The sequence below is a fragment of the Diospyros lotus genome, chromosome 8, assembly GCF_014633365.1.
Source record: "Diospyros lotus cultivar Yz01 chromosome 8, ASM1463336v1, whole genome shotgun sequence".
NCBI classification, from domain to species: domain Eukaryota; kingdom Viridiplantae; phylum Streptophyta; class Magnoliopsida; order Ericales; family Ebenaceae; genus Diospyros; species Diospyros lotus.
Genome location: NC_068345.1, coordinates 38645808 through 38666940, shown reverse-complemented (window position 1 = coordinate 38666940; position 21133 = coordinate 38645808). Strand labels below are relative to the sequence as shown.

Below are 21133 nucleotides of genomic sequence, written 5' to 3'. Positions count from 1 at the left end.
AATTTGGGACGCAAACAAGCAAGTGATAAGTCAAGTTCCTTTTAAAGAAATCAATATTGAAAAAAATTGAGATATTATCTGTTTTATAAATTTAATTATTTAACAAAATAATATAAAACCTCACAAAAAATAGCTTCTCCTACTTCAAATCACTCTCTTTTGTCTCCGTTGCTTGTGGTAGCATCTGATGATAATTTTACTTTTTTAGGGTAACATGATATCAACAAATATATATAATACATTAAAAAGTTCTTATAAAATTATCATTAGAATTTAGAACGGAAACTTGTATAATACCCAAAGACACCGATACCTCTTAAACATTAAATGTGTCCTAGTATATTATATAATACTAGATCTCTATAACATCAGGTGTTATACCGTTTAGTGTTGAAGCATTTCACAATGTTCTTCTCCCTGTTCAATTTCCATGCATCTGCAAAAGATGAATTTCACAGTAATAATATACCCATATAAGGTCCTCTCTTTTCAACACTATTCAGCACCTCACCAATTCATCTACTGCTTCTACAATGACATTTCACAAATCCATACATTAGGTAGAACCAGAGGCAACACTGAAAAATGTATAAGATAAAACAAAATCATTGGGGACACAGCATGATTTATTCACAAGGGCTCTCTTCCAATTTACAGAACCTGTTATGCATCTGCCTGAAAATGCATGGATCCTCATCACTGCTAAATCCACCACAATGGGTTTATATGAAAGAAAAAAGAAAGAAAGAGAAGGTTCCATGATTATTAATAATTGTAATAATCCCAGTCTTTATAAGAAAGGCCAAAACAACTCAACTGCCTGATTATTTGCAAAGAAACTGATAATATATCTAAATCATTTCCCATTCTGAATCACAAAACTCATGATCTGCAGTCTCCAATGTACTTGTATCCACATTGGAAGCTGAACTTTCTGGACTCCGTTCACTTGATTCTGCATCAAGATCTTCAAAACCATGCAGGTGATGCTCGCATGTTCTTTTCTGGAAGTAAAAGAAGATATCATAAAGCAGTTGAAGTGCATCCAGGAACAGAGCTTAGTAATACATAATAATATTACAACAATGAGCTTGTTGAAGTTTAATTATGTAAGCTACTGAAGTCCATAAAATGCTGATAGTATGTTCAAATATTAGGACCATTTTGACAAAGTTTCAAGATTTTTGTTTTCCATTTCGATTTTTAACCTTTTCCTGTGTTCATTTTTCATTTTAATTAAAAAAAATAAAAACTCAACAAGTTGTTTGATAACTTTGTTTTTTCCTTCAAAATTTTGAAAATAAAAACTGAGCAACTGTTCGATACATTTTTTTATTTTATCTGATGATTGAAGATATTTAACATTTAATTAATATTTAAAACATTCAGTTGACCTAGAAAATTTGACTTACTTTTTGTCCTCTTTTTTCTTCTAGTAGAGGTTGGAACCCAGATCTAGGTGTGTCAGTAAACCCAGACTATATTTGGGATCGTGACCCAGATTCAATTAGGTCGAGGGAAAAAGAAAAAAGGGATGAAGTGGAGAAGAGACAGATTCTGTTTGCAAGGGAGAGAAATAGATATGGAGGAAAAAATAGTCATAGACAAACAGAGAAGAAGGCAACATTGGAAATGACGCGCCTGAGGGAGTTCATTGGCGAAGGCTGGCAAGAAAATGGGGAGGCCTCAGAAGAAGTGGGATGGGAGAAGAAAAGGAAATGAAATGAGCCAAAAGAATAAAAATGGACTCACGAACAAAATTTCAAATTTTTGTTACCTTTTCCAACATCAAATACCATTTTCTATTTTCAATTTTTCCCTTAGTATCAAATTGCAGATATGCAATATGAACAAATAAAGGTGTCAAATATTAAGCAGAACATTAAATTCACAGGAGAGGAACTCACCTTGTAAGGCTGACTTTTTGCTGCAGTGAGGCAGACAAAACAAAATTTACTGCTATTTGCAGCATCAGAACCCCCGTCAAGCTCCAGTTCATTAAATTGGACGGTTTCCACACCCAGTTCAATTACAAGACCATCTGTTGACTTGTCTGCACCCTCTGTGCCTTCAAAGCCAACATAAAATGAAAGTTGTCAACAAGTATGATCAACTTTTCACTTGTCTCACTGTTATATAATTGAACAGATATCATATGATTAACAGGTACGTGATGAGGACTCAGATAAAGAGAAAAAACATTTTACTAAGCTGGCCATTTATTTTAACTTTAAATAGGCTAATAAAATGATGAGGATAGTACTTAGACCATAATACATTTAAGAACTTCAGTTCTACTCCCCCTGGCTCCCCTCCCACTCAACAAGGAAAAGCTGCTCACAAGGGATGTGGAGGAGGTGGGGGGATTTTTTTTGTTCTTTCTTCTATAATTGTTTCTCTTGACTATCACCAAGTATAATTGTAAAACAAATAGGAAAGGTCAAAGTAGTTGCAGCCTTGCAGGTTGACTTGTACCAAGAACTAAAACTTTGAGGCTTGTGTTCTCCTCAGTTGCTTTTCAGCATGTTTTTCCATTTAGTCAGTTTTCTTTTCACATTCCTATGAGAATCTCAGACAGAAGATTATAGGATAACATGCAAGGAACAAAAAAAATTAAGGAATAAGAAAGAATTTCCACAGTAGACCTCAGTAAGGCCAACATCAAGAGAAACAAGCCAAAGACTTCTGCAATTACATGAATTAACAGTGTGTTCAACAGTAAAATAAAGGCCAACTGCAAAATACAAATATACAGATAAACAAATAATATGGTAAAATTTCAAAAAAGCCACTGGCAGAGACAAATTGCTTAGTTCCCAATCTGTCTGCTCTTAAAGAACATTTAAGGGTATCAAAGCCATGCAATGCAAATATTATCTCTATATGCAGTAAAATGAAACTAGTTTGAGGAAGGAAACAATTAAATAGACAAGAAAAGAAAGAAATGCCATATCACCATTATGTGCAACAGACACATAATCCTCTGAGTCAGGAACTACTTTAGACAGCTCAAGCCCAGCCCAACAAGAGTCTGTCATAGATGCAGTCACAAAGGTAAGAAATCAGGGCATAAATTAAAGAAATAAAGTTAACAAAGAAAGGGACACATAAATTTACCATTTGACGCTGGAGGGCAACCATCACCAAAAATAACTCCAGTATTTGAAACTCTACACTTGCAGGAGTCAACTACAACAATGGAATTAGACGATGGCAGGGCGTTCATGACGTTAGTAGCTTCCAATTCCTTTGCACAGCAGTCACATCTTGCAAGAGATGTTGGTGAAGACAAATTGACTTGAACATCCCTTCTTTCACCACTGAATCTGTTGACCTCATGAGATATTGATGCTGTTGTTGAATCTACCAAAGCAATATCAGTTGCTACTGAAATCTCAGTTGGACAAGGTTTCTCCACTATTCGATCTTCCACTTCGTGCAACTTTCCATGCACACCAGTATCACTCTTTTGCTTTGACAAGGGATTAGAATTGTCTCCTTCTATAGATTCCATAACAGATGGGTGTACCAAAGAGTTTTTGTTGCAAATTCCCTTGTCAGAACCAGCTTCAATATCAAGCAGTGAGTTTTCAGGATCTATAAAATCAATATCTTTATCTTGTTGAGGAGATAATTCAGGAGCTTCCCCTTCCACAGAATCTGATGGCAAAGCAGGAAGCACATCATGTACAAATTCTGAGCACAATTCTTTTATATTTGCACCCACTGCCTGCAACTTGCTTTCAATATGGATACCCACAGACTGCAACTTGTTCTCAACATTTCTAAATGTTTCCTGTCCAGGAAAGCAAAAACATTTAGTACATATCAATAAGCAAAATGAATTGACATAACATGCATATCAGGAGAATAAATGTACAAGATATATAAACCTCATAATGCAATCACTAGTTAAAACGACAAAGGGAGACCAAAAGACAGAAAATACCAACAATGAAGAATAATTAATCATAACCTAGCAAAAAGCCAAAGTCACAGTAGAGCAGCTTATCATGAAAAGGACAACTTGAGGAAAATAAATAACCATCAGTTAGCATGTTGAATGTTCCTGCCCAGTAGAGCAATTGATATTACTGTGAGAAATATAGCCACTAAAGTCTCATGCACTGTGTTTTTTTGTATGGAAATGTCTTGCTGGGTTCATCCAATTCTCATGACCAAGAACACCAGGACACAATGGTTTCAGATTTCTTAAATAATTATGTTAAAGTTTTGCCTAGAGATTAGACTTAAGATTTGGATATAAGAAAGAGGTCGAGAAAGGAGCTTTAAAAGGGCTGTCTTAAAGACTGTTAATGTAACGGTAACTACCAGTTGGGTTAGTTAGGAAATTATGTTGTAATTCTCGCCCCTATGGTTTATAAATAGAGGGCAGAGGGAGTTTCTTTATTTATGATGTCTTTCATTTTGTATCTTGAGCGATTTTGTACTGCTAGAAAGGAAAGTCAAAATACTTTGTAATCTCTGTGATGATAGCTCGATCCATAGAGCTGTGACTGCGGTACAGGTGTAATTGTTTCCTTATTTAAGATAGTGAAAGAAAGCCCCATACAGTCTGGACGTATGTTCTCCTTTAAGGAGTCCACATCGGGATAAATCCCAGTGTCTCTTTGTGAGTGTGTGATTTTGTTTCTATTTTTTTATTCTTGTTCTGGCGTTCATCTTTTACGTGTGAGGGAATTCTGTCTTTCTTGAGGGTTGAATAGTGAGTGATTGAAGAGAGATTTGGGTTTACAATCTGGTATTAGAGCCAACATCTTCCTCATTCAAGATTTCAAGAAACTCAAGGGAAGAGACACACGGTATAGGCACGGTCATGGCTTCATCCTCATCCATCTCAAGGTACGATATTGAGAAATTTGATGGGCAAACGATATTGAGAAATTTGATGGGCAAAACGATTTTTCCCTTTGGAAGATGAAGATGAGTGCCCTCCTCAACAATCTTGGCCTTGAGGAGGCACTGGAAGGAGAAGCTAAGATGCCTAAGACTTACACAGAAGATCAGAAGAATGAGATACTCAAGAAGGTATTCAACACATTGATCCTAAGCCTCGGGGACAAGGTGCTAAGGGAGGTATGTAAGATGAAATCTATTGCAGAAATTTGGTTCAAGTTAGAGAGCCTCTACATGACAAAATCTCTATCCAGCCGTCTCTATCTCAAGGCAAGGTTTTTTACTTTTAAAATGCATGAAAATCAAAAACTTCAAGATCATGTAGATGAGTTTAACAAACTCTGCTTAAATCTTGAGAATATAGATGTTAAGTATGATGATGAGGACAATGCTCTAGTCTTGCTCCACTCTTTACCTAGATCATATGAGACCTTTGTTGATATCTTGAAACACGGTAGAGATACCCTAACACTAGAAGATGTAATAGGGGCCCTAAACTCTAAGGAATTGCAGAATAAAATAGAAAGAAAATCCTCCCCAAGAGATGCCCTAACTGTTAGATCTAGGAGCTTTAAGAGAGACACAGCGACGGTCTGATTGGCATTGGGGGGGGGGGGGGGGGGGGGGGCAACGATGTGATCGAAGGAGGCAGACGGTTCGATTGGCAATAGCGGGGGGGCAGCGATGTGCTCAGAGGAGGTAGGTTTGAGAGAGAGAGAGTGTTGTGAAATTTTGGGTGGGGTGGGTGGGGGAGTGAGAATGCGCTGAAATTTGAGGGAGTGGAGGAAACAAAGAATATATTAAGAAAAAAAATTAAAAAATATTAAATTTTCTAGGCGGCGCCTAGGCCCCGCCTAGGCGCTAGGCGACAACTTGCCGCCCGACTAGCGCCTAGCACCTTTTAGAACACTGGGCACTTGACAACCCCAGAGAACCCTAAGCAAAACGAGTTGGCTGAAAGAATGAATAGAACTCCATTAGAAAGAGTGAGATGCATGTTTTTCCATACAAATATGCCCAAATCATTCTGCGGGGAGGCGGTATCAACAACAGCTTATGTGATAAATTGGTCACCATCTGCTACCATTGAATTTCAAACCCCTTGCGAAAGGTGGATAGGGCATAAGTCAAGTTTAGACCATCTTAGGGTATTTGGTTGCTTAGCCTATGCTCATGTGAAACAAGGCAAGCTAGAACCTAGGGCTAAGAAATGCCTATTCATAGGATATCCCACCGAAGTAAAAGGTTACAAATTATGGAACATTGAACTAGAAGGGTCGAGAACAATTGTCACAAGAAATGTGACATTTGATGAAGATTCAACCATGAAATCAGTAAATAAAGAAATCCAGCTAGACTTAGGGGAAAATGATAAGTCCATAGGTGCGGAAATTAGAGGTGTAGTGTCTGAAAATGACCAGGAAGTGTCTGAAAAAGACCAGGAAGTGACTGAAAATGTCCAGGTAGATTCCCATGATCAGGACTCAAACCAATATGAGAAAGGTAGTGATATAGACTCCAGTCTAAGAGATCAGCCAAACACATGTAGATATAGTGTGGCTAGGGATAGATAGAAAAGGAGTCGAAGACCTCCTTAGCGATATGGTTTTTCAGACCTAGTGGCATATACACTAACAAGTGCATTAGACATTGTAGGAGAAGAGCCCCTTACCTATGAAGAGGCAGTGGCATCTAAAGAATCAAGAAAATGGATAGAGGCCATGAAGTTAGAAATTGCATCCTTAAGGAAGAACCAAACCTGCGATCTAGTTGATAAACCAAAAGGACAGCGAATAGTAGGCTATAAATGGCTTTACAAAATAAAGAAAGGTGCTGGAGGTAACCCTAAACCTAGGTATAATGTTAGGTTGGTTGCAAGAGGTTTTACTCAAGTTCTAGGCATAGATTTCAATGAGTTATTCTCATCTGTTATGAGACATACCTCAATTAGAGTGTTGCTGGCCATTATAGCTCATTTAAACTTAAAAATAAAATTAGAACAAAATGGATGTAACCACAGCGTTCCTTCAAGGAGACCTAGATGAGAGGATATTGATGGACCAACCTAAAGGATTTGAATCTAGAAAGTATGTTTGCTTAAGAAATCACTATATGGGCTTAAGCAATATCTAAGACAATGTGTTGTAATCACATGTATTAGATTAGCTTTAGATTCTCTCGGGAGGGTTTTCTGTTGTAATATCAATGAGTTGCATTTGTATATCACTTGTATTATTCTAGAAGGCTTGTTTCTAGAAGGGTGAGTTAGTGGCAATAGACTGGTTAGTTGGTTGTAACTATCGGTTAAGTCTTTTACTGCCTCTATGGTGTATAAATAGAGGTCAAGTGAGAGGCATTTTCTAGGCTATTGTTCTGTTTTGTGAGAAGAGTGAGGACTATGCGCAAGGGCAACTTGAGAGAAAAGAGAGGATATCTTTGTAATCTTGGGTTGGAAAACTCTATACAGTTCTAGGTATAAGATTGTGGGAGAGTTGTAGTGCATGTAATCCTATTGTTCTTCAATCAAGATAGTGGAAATAGCGCCTCAGGGCAATCTGGACGTTTCATTAGAAGATTGAACCAGCATAAAATCTAGTGTTGTGTGTGTGTGTTTGCTTACTGTTTCTGTTCAAAATCTTTTGTATTGTGTTTTCAGTTCATGTTCTATCGCATAAGGTTGTGAGACTTGTATCTTGAGTGGTTCTTGGTTTTGGTAGTCTAAGATTCTAAGTGCGAGTGTCATAGAGAGAGCTGTGCATTTATTCCTACACAATGGTATAGGAAATTTGATACATGTCATGTACCGTGGGGGTATAAGGGTGATTTTGTAATAAAATGTAAGTGAGGGACGAGTTAGGCAAGAGTTAGTTAGCTGCTGAGGGAGTAGTACAAAGTTTGTTGCTGCTATTCAAACTTGTACATTCCCTATAGCTGTAATCTGTTACAGCTTGTGAGAGAGAATCCCAACTATATAAGGATTCTCTCCCTTCCGTTAATGGCATTGAGAAATATTATCACTATTCCATTGAATTCTCTCTCTCTACTTCCTTACTCCTCCCTTATTCTTTCTGTTTTCTCCCTTCCACTCTCTAAATTCCTAAGTCAGTCCCTCGAGACCTAATATTCTGGTATCAGAGCATCCTTCTTGGGCGTCGAGCAACCACCATGGCAGACGGGACAAGAATGAAGCAGATGGAAACACAGCTACAACAGACGACGATAGCCACAGCGGAGGTACAGAACCGAGTGGCATCACTGGAACTATCGATTGGAGCGGGAGTCGATTCCAGAATCGACCAGGCAATGGAACGTTGGAGGATGGAGAGTCGTGAGCAGAACACTCTCTTTCGGGAGCAAATGATGGAACAAATGCAAATGATCGTGCGAATGTTCACTCAACAGCAGCCATTGAGGCTATCTCCTGAATTTCCTCCGCGAGACCAGACAGAGCCCATATTTCCAGGAGTAGGGGTAGAACCTCGACCAGGAGGAGTGTCGGAGTTCGAGTTCAATACGGACACAATGGGAGAAAATGTAAGGGAACGGAGACCGGGAGTAACGACCCATCGACACCATCCGAACTATCCCACACTGAAGCTTGAGATTCCTTTATTTGAAGGAGAGAATCCGAGGTGGTGGTCGAGAAGGTGCGAACGAGTATTCTCCCTATATCAAATTCTAGAACAGCAGAAAGTCACCATGGCTTCAGCTTACCTGAATGATACGGGAGATGCTTGGTATCAAGGGTGGCTCGCGGTCAAGGAAGGGAGCCCTTGGAGTGTGTTCGTAGAAGATTTGTGTATAAGGTTCGGAGATAAGTGCATGCGGGACATTATCGAAGAGTTTAACAAACTCAAACAAGAAGGAACGATACGGGTATATCAGCAAAAATTCGAGGAGCTTAGATCGCTGATGATGATACATAATCCTCAGCTTTCCGAGGAATATTACGTCTCGAGCTTCATCAGTGGTCTAGGGGATGAAGTTAGACCCATGGTGAAGATGATGCAACCGCACTCGGTGAAACAGGCAGCCGAGAGTGCAAGGTTACAGGAGATGATCGTTGATGCCATGACCAAGAAACAAAGGAATTCGGCGAAAGGGGTGATCACGGGAGGTTGGCAAGCTGGAAATAGGTTGCCACCCAGAGAAGGAGGGTTCCAAGGAAGAGGTGTATTGGCTCTACTGGCCAATAACTCCACTTCCACCCAAGGAGGAAGTCTGATGGAGCAGAGGCGCGTAGCTGGCCTATGCTACAAATGTGGAGACAAATATTTCGTAGGCCACAAGTGCAAGAGGCAACTACTGTTGTTGGAAGGGGAAGACGAGGACAAGGAGGAAGAAGAAGAACTTTCGGAAAATGAGAAGGAGGACCAAGGAGAGATTTCGCTGCATGCTTTGAAGGGGGTTAACCATAGTAAGGTTATCAAGGTTGAAGGAAAGGTCAATAGCAATCCGATTATGGTCCTCATCGATAGTGGGAGTACTCATAGCTTCTTGGATGAAGCTGTGGCAAGAAAATTGGGATGTAAGGTCAGTCCTTCACTGCCATGGTCGGTCACAGTAGCGAACGGCAGCAAGGTGTTGAGTCAGTCCGCCTGTAGGGATTTCCATTGGGAGATGAATGGAGAAAAATTTTCAACTGATTTGAGGTTGCTCAAGCTAGGAGGCTGTGATGTAGTGCTGGGGGTGGATTGGATGAAGGGAGTCAGTCCAATCAGTTTCGATTTCAACAAAATGGAAGTGACTTTCGAGAAAGATGGCAGCAAGAAGATCCTAACAAGCAAATCGGAGGTGGGAGTATGCAAAATTATCTCGGGTAAGAGGTTACAAAGGATACTCAAGAGCAAGTTATCACAGGTGGCTCATCTATTTTCTATCCATACCATGGTTGTTACCCTCGGGGAGGAAGGAGAGGAACTTCAGCGGGTGCGCACACTGAGCAGCACCACCCATAGACCATGGCAGGTACATGAACTTGACTCGCTTAACATACTGCTAATTGATTATAAGGACCTCTTTTCTGAACCAAGTTCCTTACCTCCCGAGCGACCCTATGACCATGCCATTAATCTGAAGCCAAATACTGAATCAGTAAACCTAAGAGCATATCGTTACCCACCCAGACAAAAGACTGAAATAGAAAAACTCATAACAGATATGCTAAAGAAGTCCATTATCCAAACTAGCCATAGCCCATTTGCATCACCTGTCTTGCTTGTTAAAAAAAAGGATGGGTCATGGAGGTTTTGTGTTGATTACCGTCAACTTAATGCTATGACCATCAAGAACAAGTTTCCCATCCCAATTGTGGAAGATCTCCTTGATGAACTAACCAATGCTTCAGTTTTTACCAAGTTAGATCTCCGATCAGGCTATCACCAAATTAGGATGCGGCCTACAGACATTCCTAAGACAGCTTTTACCACTCATCAAGGGCATTATGAATTCCTTGTAATGCCCTTTGGCCTAACTAACGCTCCCGCAACTTTTCAAGCGTTAATGAACAAAATTTTCGAACCATATTTGCGCAAATTCATCCTAGTATTCTTTGATGACATTCTAATTTACAGTCCCTCCTTTGCACAACACCTAAGCCACCTGAAAATCACTTTTGAAGTCCTTAGAATCAATAAGCTATATGTTAAGGAGTCAAAGTGTACTTTTGCCAAGCAACAGGTTGAGTACCTTGGGCATATTATTTCCGGTTCAGGGGTAAGCACAGATCCAAGTAAGGTCACTACCATGGTAAATTGGCCTCGGCCTCAAAATGTGAAGGGGTTGAGAGGATTCCTAGGGTTAACCGGATACTATCGCCGGTTCGTTAAAGGTTATGGTATAATCAGTCGGCCTCTCACTAACCTACTGAAGAAAGATGGATTCAAGTGGGATGATACGGCTGAGGAGGCTTTCTGCAAACTTAAGCAGGCTATGGGTGAAGTACCCACTCTAGGATTACCTGATTTTAACAAACCGTTCATTTTAGAAACTGACGCCAGCAACAATGGGGTTGGAGCAGTCCTAGTTCAGGACGGCAGACCCATAGCCTTCCTCAGTCAAGCCCTTGCTCCAAGACATCTCGGATTGAGCATATATGAGAAAGAACTGTTGGCAGTGCTAATGGCGGTGGAAAGATGGCGACATTATCTTGAGGGAGGAAGCTTTGTAATCAAGACTGACCATGAGAGCCTCAAATTCTTGTTACAACAAAAGTTGCATACTCAACTACAACGCAAAGGGATGACTAAGCTCATGGGTTTGAATTATGTAATCCAATATAGGAAGGGGAAAGAAAATCTTGCAGCCGATGCTCTATCCAGATGTCTTGAAGAGGGAAGTACAGCAGCCATTTCAACCATTGTTCCAGAATGGTGCCAAGAAATCGCTGCTAGTTATCTCTCAAGTGATAAAACCCGAGAACTTTTACAGCAGCTGGCCGTGGATCCTTTATTTACACTTTGAGTAATGGGATGATTAGACACCAAGGGAAGTTGGTGATTGGGGAAGAGGAAGCTCTAAAAAAGAGAATTATAGAGGCACTCCACGCCTCTCCTCTAGGGGGACACTCGGGTATTGTGAACACCTATCATCGAGTTAGGCAACTCTTTCGGTGGCCAGGACTCAAGAAGGATGTTATGGAGTTTGTGATTAGGTGTGACACTTGTAGGCGGTGCAAACCAGAAAATGTAGCGCCACCTGGATTACTTCAACCCCTAAATATACCTGGGGGGCCATGGGAAGATATTTCAATGGATTTTATAGAAGGATTGCCAAAATCAGAAGGCCGAGACTGCGTCATGGTAGTTGTGGATCGTTTTACCAAATATGGGCACTTTATGGAACTGATTCATCCATATACTGCCCAGGAGGTTGCCAAAATATTCCTAGACCAAGTACTGAAACTGCATGGAACACCCAAAGCCACAGTTTCTGACCGAGATAAAATCTTTACTAGCCGGCTGTGGAAGAAATTGATGGGGTTGCTGGGAGTAAAACTGAAGATGTCTAGTGCATACCACCCAGAATCTGATGGACAAACCGAAAGGGTTAATCAGTGTTTAGAAATGTATCTCCGGTGTGTTTGTTTCCTTCAACCCAAGACCTGGCACAAATGGCTTCCACTGGCCCAATGGTGGTATAATTCCAGCCACCATTCAACCATCAAACGATCCCCATTTGAAGCCCTTTATGGTTACAAACCCCCACTTCTACCAGCATTGGCTGATCACTCAACAGTGGCATCCCTAGACGTATACTTACAGCAACGGCAGCAAGCTTAGCAGGAGATTAAGGAAGAGTTGGCTACTTCTCAAAATCGGATGAAACAATTTGCTGACAAAAGGAGGAGTGAAAGAGAATTCCAGGTTGGTGATGTTGTGTATCTTAAGCTGAAACCAGGACACCTAAGGTCACTACTTCCCAATCCCAGCTCTAAATTGCATCCAAAGTTCTATGGACCTTTTCCAGTGATTGCAAGAATAGGATCAGTAGCTTACCGTTTGCAATTACCAGAGGGATCCAATATACACCCAGTTTTTCATGTCTCCCTTCTCAAGAAAGCAGTAGGGGCACAACCAGCAAGCTCTATCCTACCAAACCTTCCCCACATTGAAGCTCCTCTCCGGGAACCTATAGCTATACTGGATAAAAGAGTAATTTACAGACAAGGTGCGCCAATTACTCAAGTCCTCATCAAATGGACTGATCATCACTTCAAAGATAACACGTGGGAGTATCTGCCGGACATTCTGAACCAGTTTCCGCGAGTGGCCAGCCTTCTCCATATTTCTTGTGGACAAGAAATGTTTTGATGGGCGGCGTAATGTCATGTACCGTGGGGGTATAAGGGTGATTTTGTAATAAAATGTAAGTGAGGGACGAGTTAGGCAAGAGTTAGTTAGCTGCTGAGGGAGTAGTACAAAGTTTGTTGCTATTATTCAAACTTGTACATTCCCTATAGCTGTAATCTATTATAGCTTGTGAGAGAGAATCCCAGCTATATAAGGATTCTCTCCCTTCCGTTAATGGCATTGAGAAATATTATCACTATTCCATTGAATTCTCTCTCTCTACTTCCTTACTCCTCCCTTATTCTTTCTGTTTTCTCCCTTCCACTCTCTAAATTCCTAAGTCAGTCCCTCGAGACCTGACAATACAGTAATGATAAAACAAGGGTATCTTAGAAGTTCTTATGATTGTTGTGCCTATTTTAAACATATTTCACCTAGTGTTTCTATTTACCTACTACTCTATGTGGATGACATGCTCATAGCTAGTCAATCCGAACAAAAGATTCAGTAACAAAAACTGAAACTAAAATCTAAATTTGAGATGAAGGAACTAGGGGAAGCAAAGAAAATTCTAGGGATAGAGATCACTAGAAATAAACAGCAGAGAAAACTATACTTATCTAAAAAATCCTATCTAGAAAAGCTCATTAAAAGGTTTAGAATGGTAGGGGCTAATTGTGCCATTTGCCCAACACTTCAAATTGTCCTCGGATCAGTCACCTAAGGATGAGAAAAGTGAGAAGGAGATGAGTGATATTCCCTACTCTAGCGTTGTGGGTAGTTTAATATACAGCATGGTGCGCAGAAGGCCAGATTTGGCTCATGCATTGAGTGTTGTGAGCAGGTTTATGTCCAAACCAGGAAAAGTTCACCGGTATGCTGTGAAGTGGGTAATTAGGTATCTAAAGGGGTCTAGTAGCATGATTTTGTCCTATGGTGGAGCAAAAGTAGGAGATTTAGCAAGCATCCTAAGATATTCGGATGTTGATTATGCTGCTGACTTGGATAAAAGGAGATCCACAACTGGATATGTCTTTAGGTTGTGGAACTCAACTATCACTTGGAAATCAAGCCTCCAACATGTGGTGGCTTTATCTACAACAGGAGCTGAATATATAGCAATATCAGAAGCTACAAAAGAGGCTATATGGCTAAAGGGCTTAGTCAGTGAACTCCTATGGACTGTCGTGGATGCTACTTTAATGTGTGATAGTCAAAGTGCCATACACTTGTCCAAGAATCAGGCTCATCACGAAAGGACGAAGTATATTAATGTTCGTCACCACTTTATTAGGGAAATATTAGATAAAAATGAGATAAATTTAATTAAAGTTGCAAGTGATGATAATGCTACAAACATGTTCACTAAATTTGTTCCTATTACAAAGCTAAAATGTTGTTTGAAGCTTCTTCAGGTGATTCAAGAGGCTAGATCAGAAGAACAGGGCAGGTAAAGAAGGTGGCAGACATCTATCCTGGTGGAGTCTAATCATTTGCAAAATGGTGGAGAATTTGTTAAAGTTTTGCCTAGAGATTAAACTTAAGATTCGGATATAAGAAAGAGGTCAAGAAAGGAGCTTTAAAAGGGTTGTCTTAAAGACTATTAACGTAACGGTAACTACCAGTTGGGTTAGTTCGGAAGTTATATTGTAATTCTTGCCCCTATGGTTTATAAATAGAGGGCTGAGGGAGTTTCTTTATTTATGATGTCTTTCATTTTGTATCTTGAGCGATTTTGTACTACTGGAGAGGAAAGTCAAAATACTTTATAATCTCTGTGAGGATAGCTTGATCCATAGAGCTGTGACTGCGGTACAGTTGTAATTGTTTCCTTATTCAAGATAGTGAAAGAAAGCCCCATACAGTCTGGACATAGGTTCTCCTTTAAGGAGTTCCAAACCAATATAAATCCCGGTGTCCCTTTGTGAGTGTGTGATCTTGTTTCTATTCTTTTATTCTTGTTCTGGTGTTCATCTTTTACGTGTGAGGGAATTCTGTCTTTCTTGAGGGTTGAATAGTGAGTGATTGGAGAGGGATTTGGGTTTACAAATTCTTTTATTACAATAGAATAAAATGGCATTTAGTATTTAAACATTAGCATACAACATTATGCATCAAATAGAAATTTATGCATGTGACATGAAGACTTGTTACTAACCCGCAGAAGCATCTTGTTTTCAAAATGGAAGCAGGATAAGCAACAGTAAACATATTCAAACTAGAGCATTGTTTAAACATTTCCTACCAAGCAAAAGGCCAGACAGAATCAGATTTCTTTTAGACAGTCAAACGAGTCTAAGAGGCTCCTTTGTGACAGGAAGGTCACAGGTTTGAGTTGTAGAAACAGCCTCTTTGCAAAAGGACCCTCCCCTGACCCTCATATAGAAGGAAGCCTCGTGCAGTAAGGACCACCCTTTTAATTAAATCAGTCTAAAGGGCATATAATATCAATGGCCATGTATGAAATAGGGAGTGACTCAAGAAGGGGAATGTGGAAGAGGTTTTTACTTTTTAGACCATCATTCTGAAAAAGGTTTGAAGAAAAAAAAGGATCCATTTTGAAGTATAACTCGGTTAATCTTGAAGGACCCAACCGAAAACATTAAAAGTTAAGAAAATACAGAAAGAATCATTCATGGATTCATAGATCAAGAGAATATCCAGATTAAGAAAATCATTGAGCATTTTCCTTTCAGAAAGATCAGTAGTAAACAACTATAAAATTATCAAAGAATAACAATGTACAGGGGTTTTGAAGGGGAATATGTACACAATACCTCATGCAAGACACCATTTACCTCCAAGCATAAAGTTTCAAACTTTTGGCGTACATCGGCAACCCACGCCATTCTGTCATAGTTGAAGTCCATACTTAATGTAAACACCAAAGTCAAAGCATAGGTGAGAATAAAAGTGTAATTCTTTTGCCAACCCCTGAAAGAGTGTAATACCTGCAGGATTCAGTTTAATCAATCACTTGATGAATAAACAACAACATATCCAGCCTTTATCCCACTTGATGAATACTCACATAAATAATATGGCATGAGACAAGATTGCTGGATTATTCTAACTTAGCAAAAGAACATGAAATTTGAAATAACTAATGCCAAAACTAATCAGAAAGACTTTTAATATGGCATGAAATAACTGTATAATGACTTAGAACAAAATTATATCTTCCTTCACACACATAAAAACACATGTAATATACATATGTTAGAGTTACAAAACTAGATACGAATGCCTGCCATTGAGCATAAGTTTTCTAATCACAAAGTACAGTGCATCAAATATTATGACAGCATTTGTCTCCATGTGGTTCAAAGTGAGTTTTTTATATCATCCATACCTACAACAACAACCACAAGGTAACGTCTACCTTTCCAATCATCTCTATTTCATATTACCTGTACTTAATAACAAAAAACATTTTCCATTCACTGCTAAAAAAGCAGAGTTGGTATCTTAGCAAAAAAAAGAAGAAGACTCAAACTGAAAATATCAGATTGAGGAATAAATTAACAAATAAATAAACAAAAGTAAAATGTTTTCACAAAAGGCAGCAGCATCATAAACTTGAATGAGTTGCCAGCCACAATGAACTAAAACCATCAATCATAAATTGCAGCAAACATGTTATTTAACAACATATCCAGCCTTTATCCCACTATATGGGGTCGGCTACATGAATTCTAGACTTCCATATATTTCTATCTTTTGTCATATCTTCATTGAGATCCATACACTTCATATCAAACTTTAATGTCTCCCTCAAAGTCTTCTTAAGTCTGCCTCTACCTCTTTTTTTGATTAATTGTTCCATTTCATCAACTCTCTTCACAAGAGTGTCTCTTGGTCTCCTTCTCACATGATCAAACCATCTTAGTCTAGTCTCTCTCATCTTCTCCTCTATTGGCACTACTCCTATCTTATTACGAATAACTTCATTTCTAATTTTATCTTTTCTTGTATGACCGCACATCCATCTTAACATCCTCATCTCCGCTACACTCGTCTTTTGCTCATGTTGGTATTTGACTACCCAACATTCTGAGCCGTACAACAAAACTGGTCTTATAGCTGTCCTATAGAATTTTCCTTTCAATTTTAATGGGATTTTACCATCACATAACTCCCCCGATGCATTTCTCCATTTTAACCAACCTGCCTTAATTCTATGTGTGACATCCTCGTGAATTTCTCCATCTTTTTGAATCACTGATCCCAAATATCAAAAATGGTCTTTTATTTGTAAGATTTGGTCTTCCAATTTTATTATAACATCCTCCACTCTTGCATTCTTACTAAATTTACATTTCATATATTCTATTTTCTTTCTACTTAATTTAAATCTCTTAGATTCTAAATTGTTTCTCCATAACTCAAGTTTAGTGTTCACTCCTTCTTTTGTTTCATCCACCAACACTATGTCGTCTGCAAATAGCATACACCATGGCACCTCTGTCTGAATATCTTTAATGAGTTCATCCATTACTAAAGCAAATAAGTATGGACTTAGTGCAGAACCTTGATGCAATCCTATTGTAATTTTAAACGGTTCAGTATCCCCTCCGCATGTTCTAACCCTTGTCTCTGCACCATGATACATGTCCTTAAGGGCTTGTATATAGGCTATTCGGACTCCTTTCTTCTCTAGAACCCTCCATAATACTTCTCTAGGGACCCTATCATAGGCCTTTTCTAGATCTATAAATACCATATGTAGGTCCTTCTGATAATCCCGATACCTTTCCATTAGACGCCTCAATAGGTATATAACTTCCATTGTTAACCTACCGGGCATGAAACCAAACTGATTTTCTAAGACCTCTGTTTCTTTTCTGAGCCTCTGCTCTATTACTCTCTCCCAAAGTTTCATGGTATGGCTCATTAACTTAATTCCTCTGTAATTTTCACAGTTTTGAACATCTCTTTTATTCTTATATATAGGGACCAAAGTACTCTTCCTCCACTCATCTAGCATCTTTTTTTATTTAAGAATCGCGTTAAATAATTTCGTTAGCCAAGAGATACCCTCTTCTCCCATGCATTTCCATGCTTCTATTGGTATATTATCCGGTCCCACTGCCTTATGATTTTTCATCTTTTTTAATGCTTACCTTATTTCATTTGGACTTATGCGTCGATAAAATGTATAGCTCACGTTCCCTTCGGAGTTACTAAGATGTCCCAACCTAACTCTTGTGTCGCCATCATCATTGAATAATTTTGTGCAATACTCATTCCATCTCTCCTTAATCGCTCCCTCATTCACTAATACATTTTGATTTTCATCTTTTATGCATTTCACTTGATTTAAATCCCTTGTTTTTCTTTCTCTTGCTTTAGCTAATTTATATATATCCATTTCTCCATCTTTTGTATCAAGTCATTTATATAGATTCTCGTATGCTTTTGACCTTGTTTCACTAACAGCTTTTTTTGCTACCTTTTTTTATTCTTTATAATTTTTTTTATTTTCTTCATTGTTGCACTGATATACAGCAATTTTTCTTATTTTTAATTTTCAATTGCACTTCTTCATTCCACCACCAAGACTCCTTAAGGTTAGGGGCTCTACCATTTGTCTCTCCAAGCACTACTTTTGCTGTGTTTCTCAAGGCATTAGCCATTTCTCTCCACATTTGGTTTGTCTGTCCTTCTCCATTCCATTCTCCACATTCAGTCTCACATTTCTATCATCCTTTAAACATTTGGTCAATGGCTAGCCTAGGAAGAGGTACATTGCTCACTGTGGCCCCAATCACCAGTACCCCACATGGGGCCAGAACTTTGCAAAATTTTCTTAAGGATTCCCAATTCTCATTCATCCTTCCTAGTCTTTTTTGTATTAAAATGACAACATCCTCTCTACAAAAATCTAATTCAAAGGTTTAAACAACATAAATTTGAAGATGTACACTCATTGTGCCTTCACTCAAGCTGATCACATACTGAAAGTTGAAATGTATAAATAAAGAATAGATTTTTGTGGGAGTTCATTTTGCAAAGATGAATCACGTGCACATGACTAAATGCTCAAACTGACAAAGGGTGAGGTCATCCTTGGATACATTAAGCAATAGTTGCTTTCTATAGTTCAATTGCTTGATTCATGAATTGGGCATCCAGGACTTATTTGAATTCAAGACCCAGTTTGTCCCATGGCAGTAAGCATGACACGAGTTCCTTTGGATATGAGGATCCAGATGCCCTGATCATATTCTTCAACCAAAAGAAGGAACACACAATCTTCTGCAAAGTTGATTTCGTCTGCCTAGTCCTTCCAAATTTGACCATAAATCTCCAATTGTTATCATCACCTGGTGGCTTCCTTATCTCATTGTCCACACTCCAGGTTATCTGGGTGCTAAATTTCCGTCTTCTCCTTTTGCAGGATTGCCCATGACACTCTTTCTAATTTAGTTGTATTATTGTAATCTAAGTTGCAATAGTAGACCTTTTTAAGTGCCAGTAATAACTATGAAGACCTGGCAAAGGAAATAAGTGACCTAATTTGATAGTTGACAAACAAGATCCATATTTTATCAAATTCAATGTCTGTAGATTTTGCGACCAAATATTCATCATGTTCTGAACACACTTCTCCTGAAACAATGATTATGAATTCAGCATTTATTACTTTTTACCATGAAATATGCCAGTTTTGATTAAATTAACCTTACCTTGCCAACACTTCCCAAATTCAATTAACAAGTGTAATACAAAGGTAAAGAACTTCACAATACCAATGCTCATACAGCCATAAAAACTAGTACTAATCGTGGAATGCATGACAAATACTTAACACTTTCCCAATTCAAATCAAAGCCAAAACTTCCAATTTAATCAAGAGTCAGGAAACAAACTGGCGGTAAAAGTTTTAACCAAAAATCAGTGTCGAAAGAAATCTTCTCATAAACACTACAGGGTTTTAGTAAAGATTCTCCCATGCCCTGGAGTTTTCAACTACTAAAGTACTGGAAAACAATATCCTTACAGAAAATTTCCAAACAAAAATATTTCTTTATAGCATTACCCTAAAACAAGTAAAAGAAAAGGAACTTCGTTAATTTCAGACATCTACCACTTATCCATAAACCACAAACATGAACCCTCTAGAGTATCAACCAGACCCGGGCATAACTAGGTTTAACAAAGCGATCATGAAAGCTAAATGTCTCAAACAAGCCAAATTTCACTCGATCGTCGTGAAAAAAAAAAAAGGCACAACCAAAATGGTAAATCATAGACCGAAAACCCATAATACCGAAGTTTGAGGACTTACAAATTTGAACCCAGAAGCGAAACCTTGGAGAAAATTCCGATGATCAATCAGTGAACCCAAAAAACTACAGCCGCAGTGAACCGAGAGCAAGAAAATTATGGAGGTATATATATGTGTGTACTTGCTGATGGATTGAAAGGGTCCAAAAAGCAGAAGAGTTCGAGGCGTAGGAGGAGTGGGTAAAGTTAAAGAAGTAAACGGAGACTGAGAGAGAGAGAGAGAGAGAGAGAGAGAGTTCACAAGCAGGGTTGGAGTGGAACTGCTGTTCCGGAGCGCAGTATAATGGGCCGTTCTGATCAGGAAAGGAAGAGCATTATTTTTCGGGATTTTTTGAAAATCAATATTATTTGTTTTTTTAGATAATAACATTAATATGTGAATTTCTGAATTCATTAATATTATTTTATATTATATGTAGAAATATCTGTAAGCAAAATATAGAAATAGCAAAACAGTATTAAATAAAAAAATTTATACCATTAGTATTGTGCCACATAAAATTTCTTAGAAATTAAAAGAGAATAAATAATTTGTGACTCATTTATATCACATCATGCATAATGCTAATATATGTAAAATATAAAGGGCAAAGATATAAATATACTCTTTTACTTTATCAAAAAAGTGTTAAGACACTCTAAACTTTTAAAATTTTCCAGACACGTGCTTTAAAAAAATAAAATTATTAAATATCTCAACAAACAATAATTAGGAAAAATAATGAAAATAAAATGTATGCACAAGGGTTTTAAATTTTTTTATTATTTTTCTTTACTTTGCAGACCGTCCAACCAACTATTCTCGCTTGTCGTTCCCTTTATTGTCCCTGTCATCATTTCCACCTTAGTCGAGCTTGTTGTTGTTCTTGTACCAAAACGTCAGAATCTATTAAGTATGTCATCGAACTGATCAAGATCGTCGTCGTTTGGTTCTCATCGTTGTTCTCAACAATCATTTTTTATTGTAGTAAATCAATTATAGGTGTGTCTATATATATAGGTATATATATAAATCCACTATTGCTCCGATAGATCCTATAAATCCACTGTTGCTCTAGTCAATTAAATTTATTGTTGCTCTGATCGATTAATTATATATATATATATATATACACACATATATATAAATCTGCTAT

At 38.3% G+C, this 21133-nt stretch overlaps 1 protein-coding gene across 2 annotated transcripts; it reads right to left on the bottom strand.

Moving 5' to 3' along the window:
• Window positions 1–563: 563 nt before the first annotated feature.
• Window positions 564–20268, bottom strand: LOC127808233 (uncharacterized). Of its 2 annotated transcripts, none has more exons than XM_052346676.1 (6): window positions 19999–20268; window positions 15506–15658; window positions 3118–3796; window positions 2957–3031; window positions 1908–2068; window positions 564–1004 (listed from the first exon to the last, which is right to left on the bottom strand). In XM_052346676.1, exons 2-6 carry the CDS (start codon window positions 15575–15577, stop codon window positions 852–854), a joined length of 1140 nt encoding a protein of 379 aa, XP_052202636.1. In that variant the 5' UTR covers window positions 15578–15658; window positions 19999–20268; the 3' UTR covers window positions 564–851. The 2 variants fall into 2 exon arrangements, with proteins under 2 accessions (XP_052202636.1, XP_052202635.1); XM_052346675.1 differs by having other exon boundaries at window positions 15485–15658; window positions 19999–20267.
• Window positions 20269–21133: the final 865 nt, after the last annotated feature.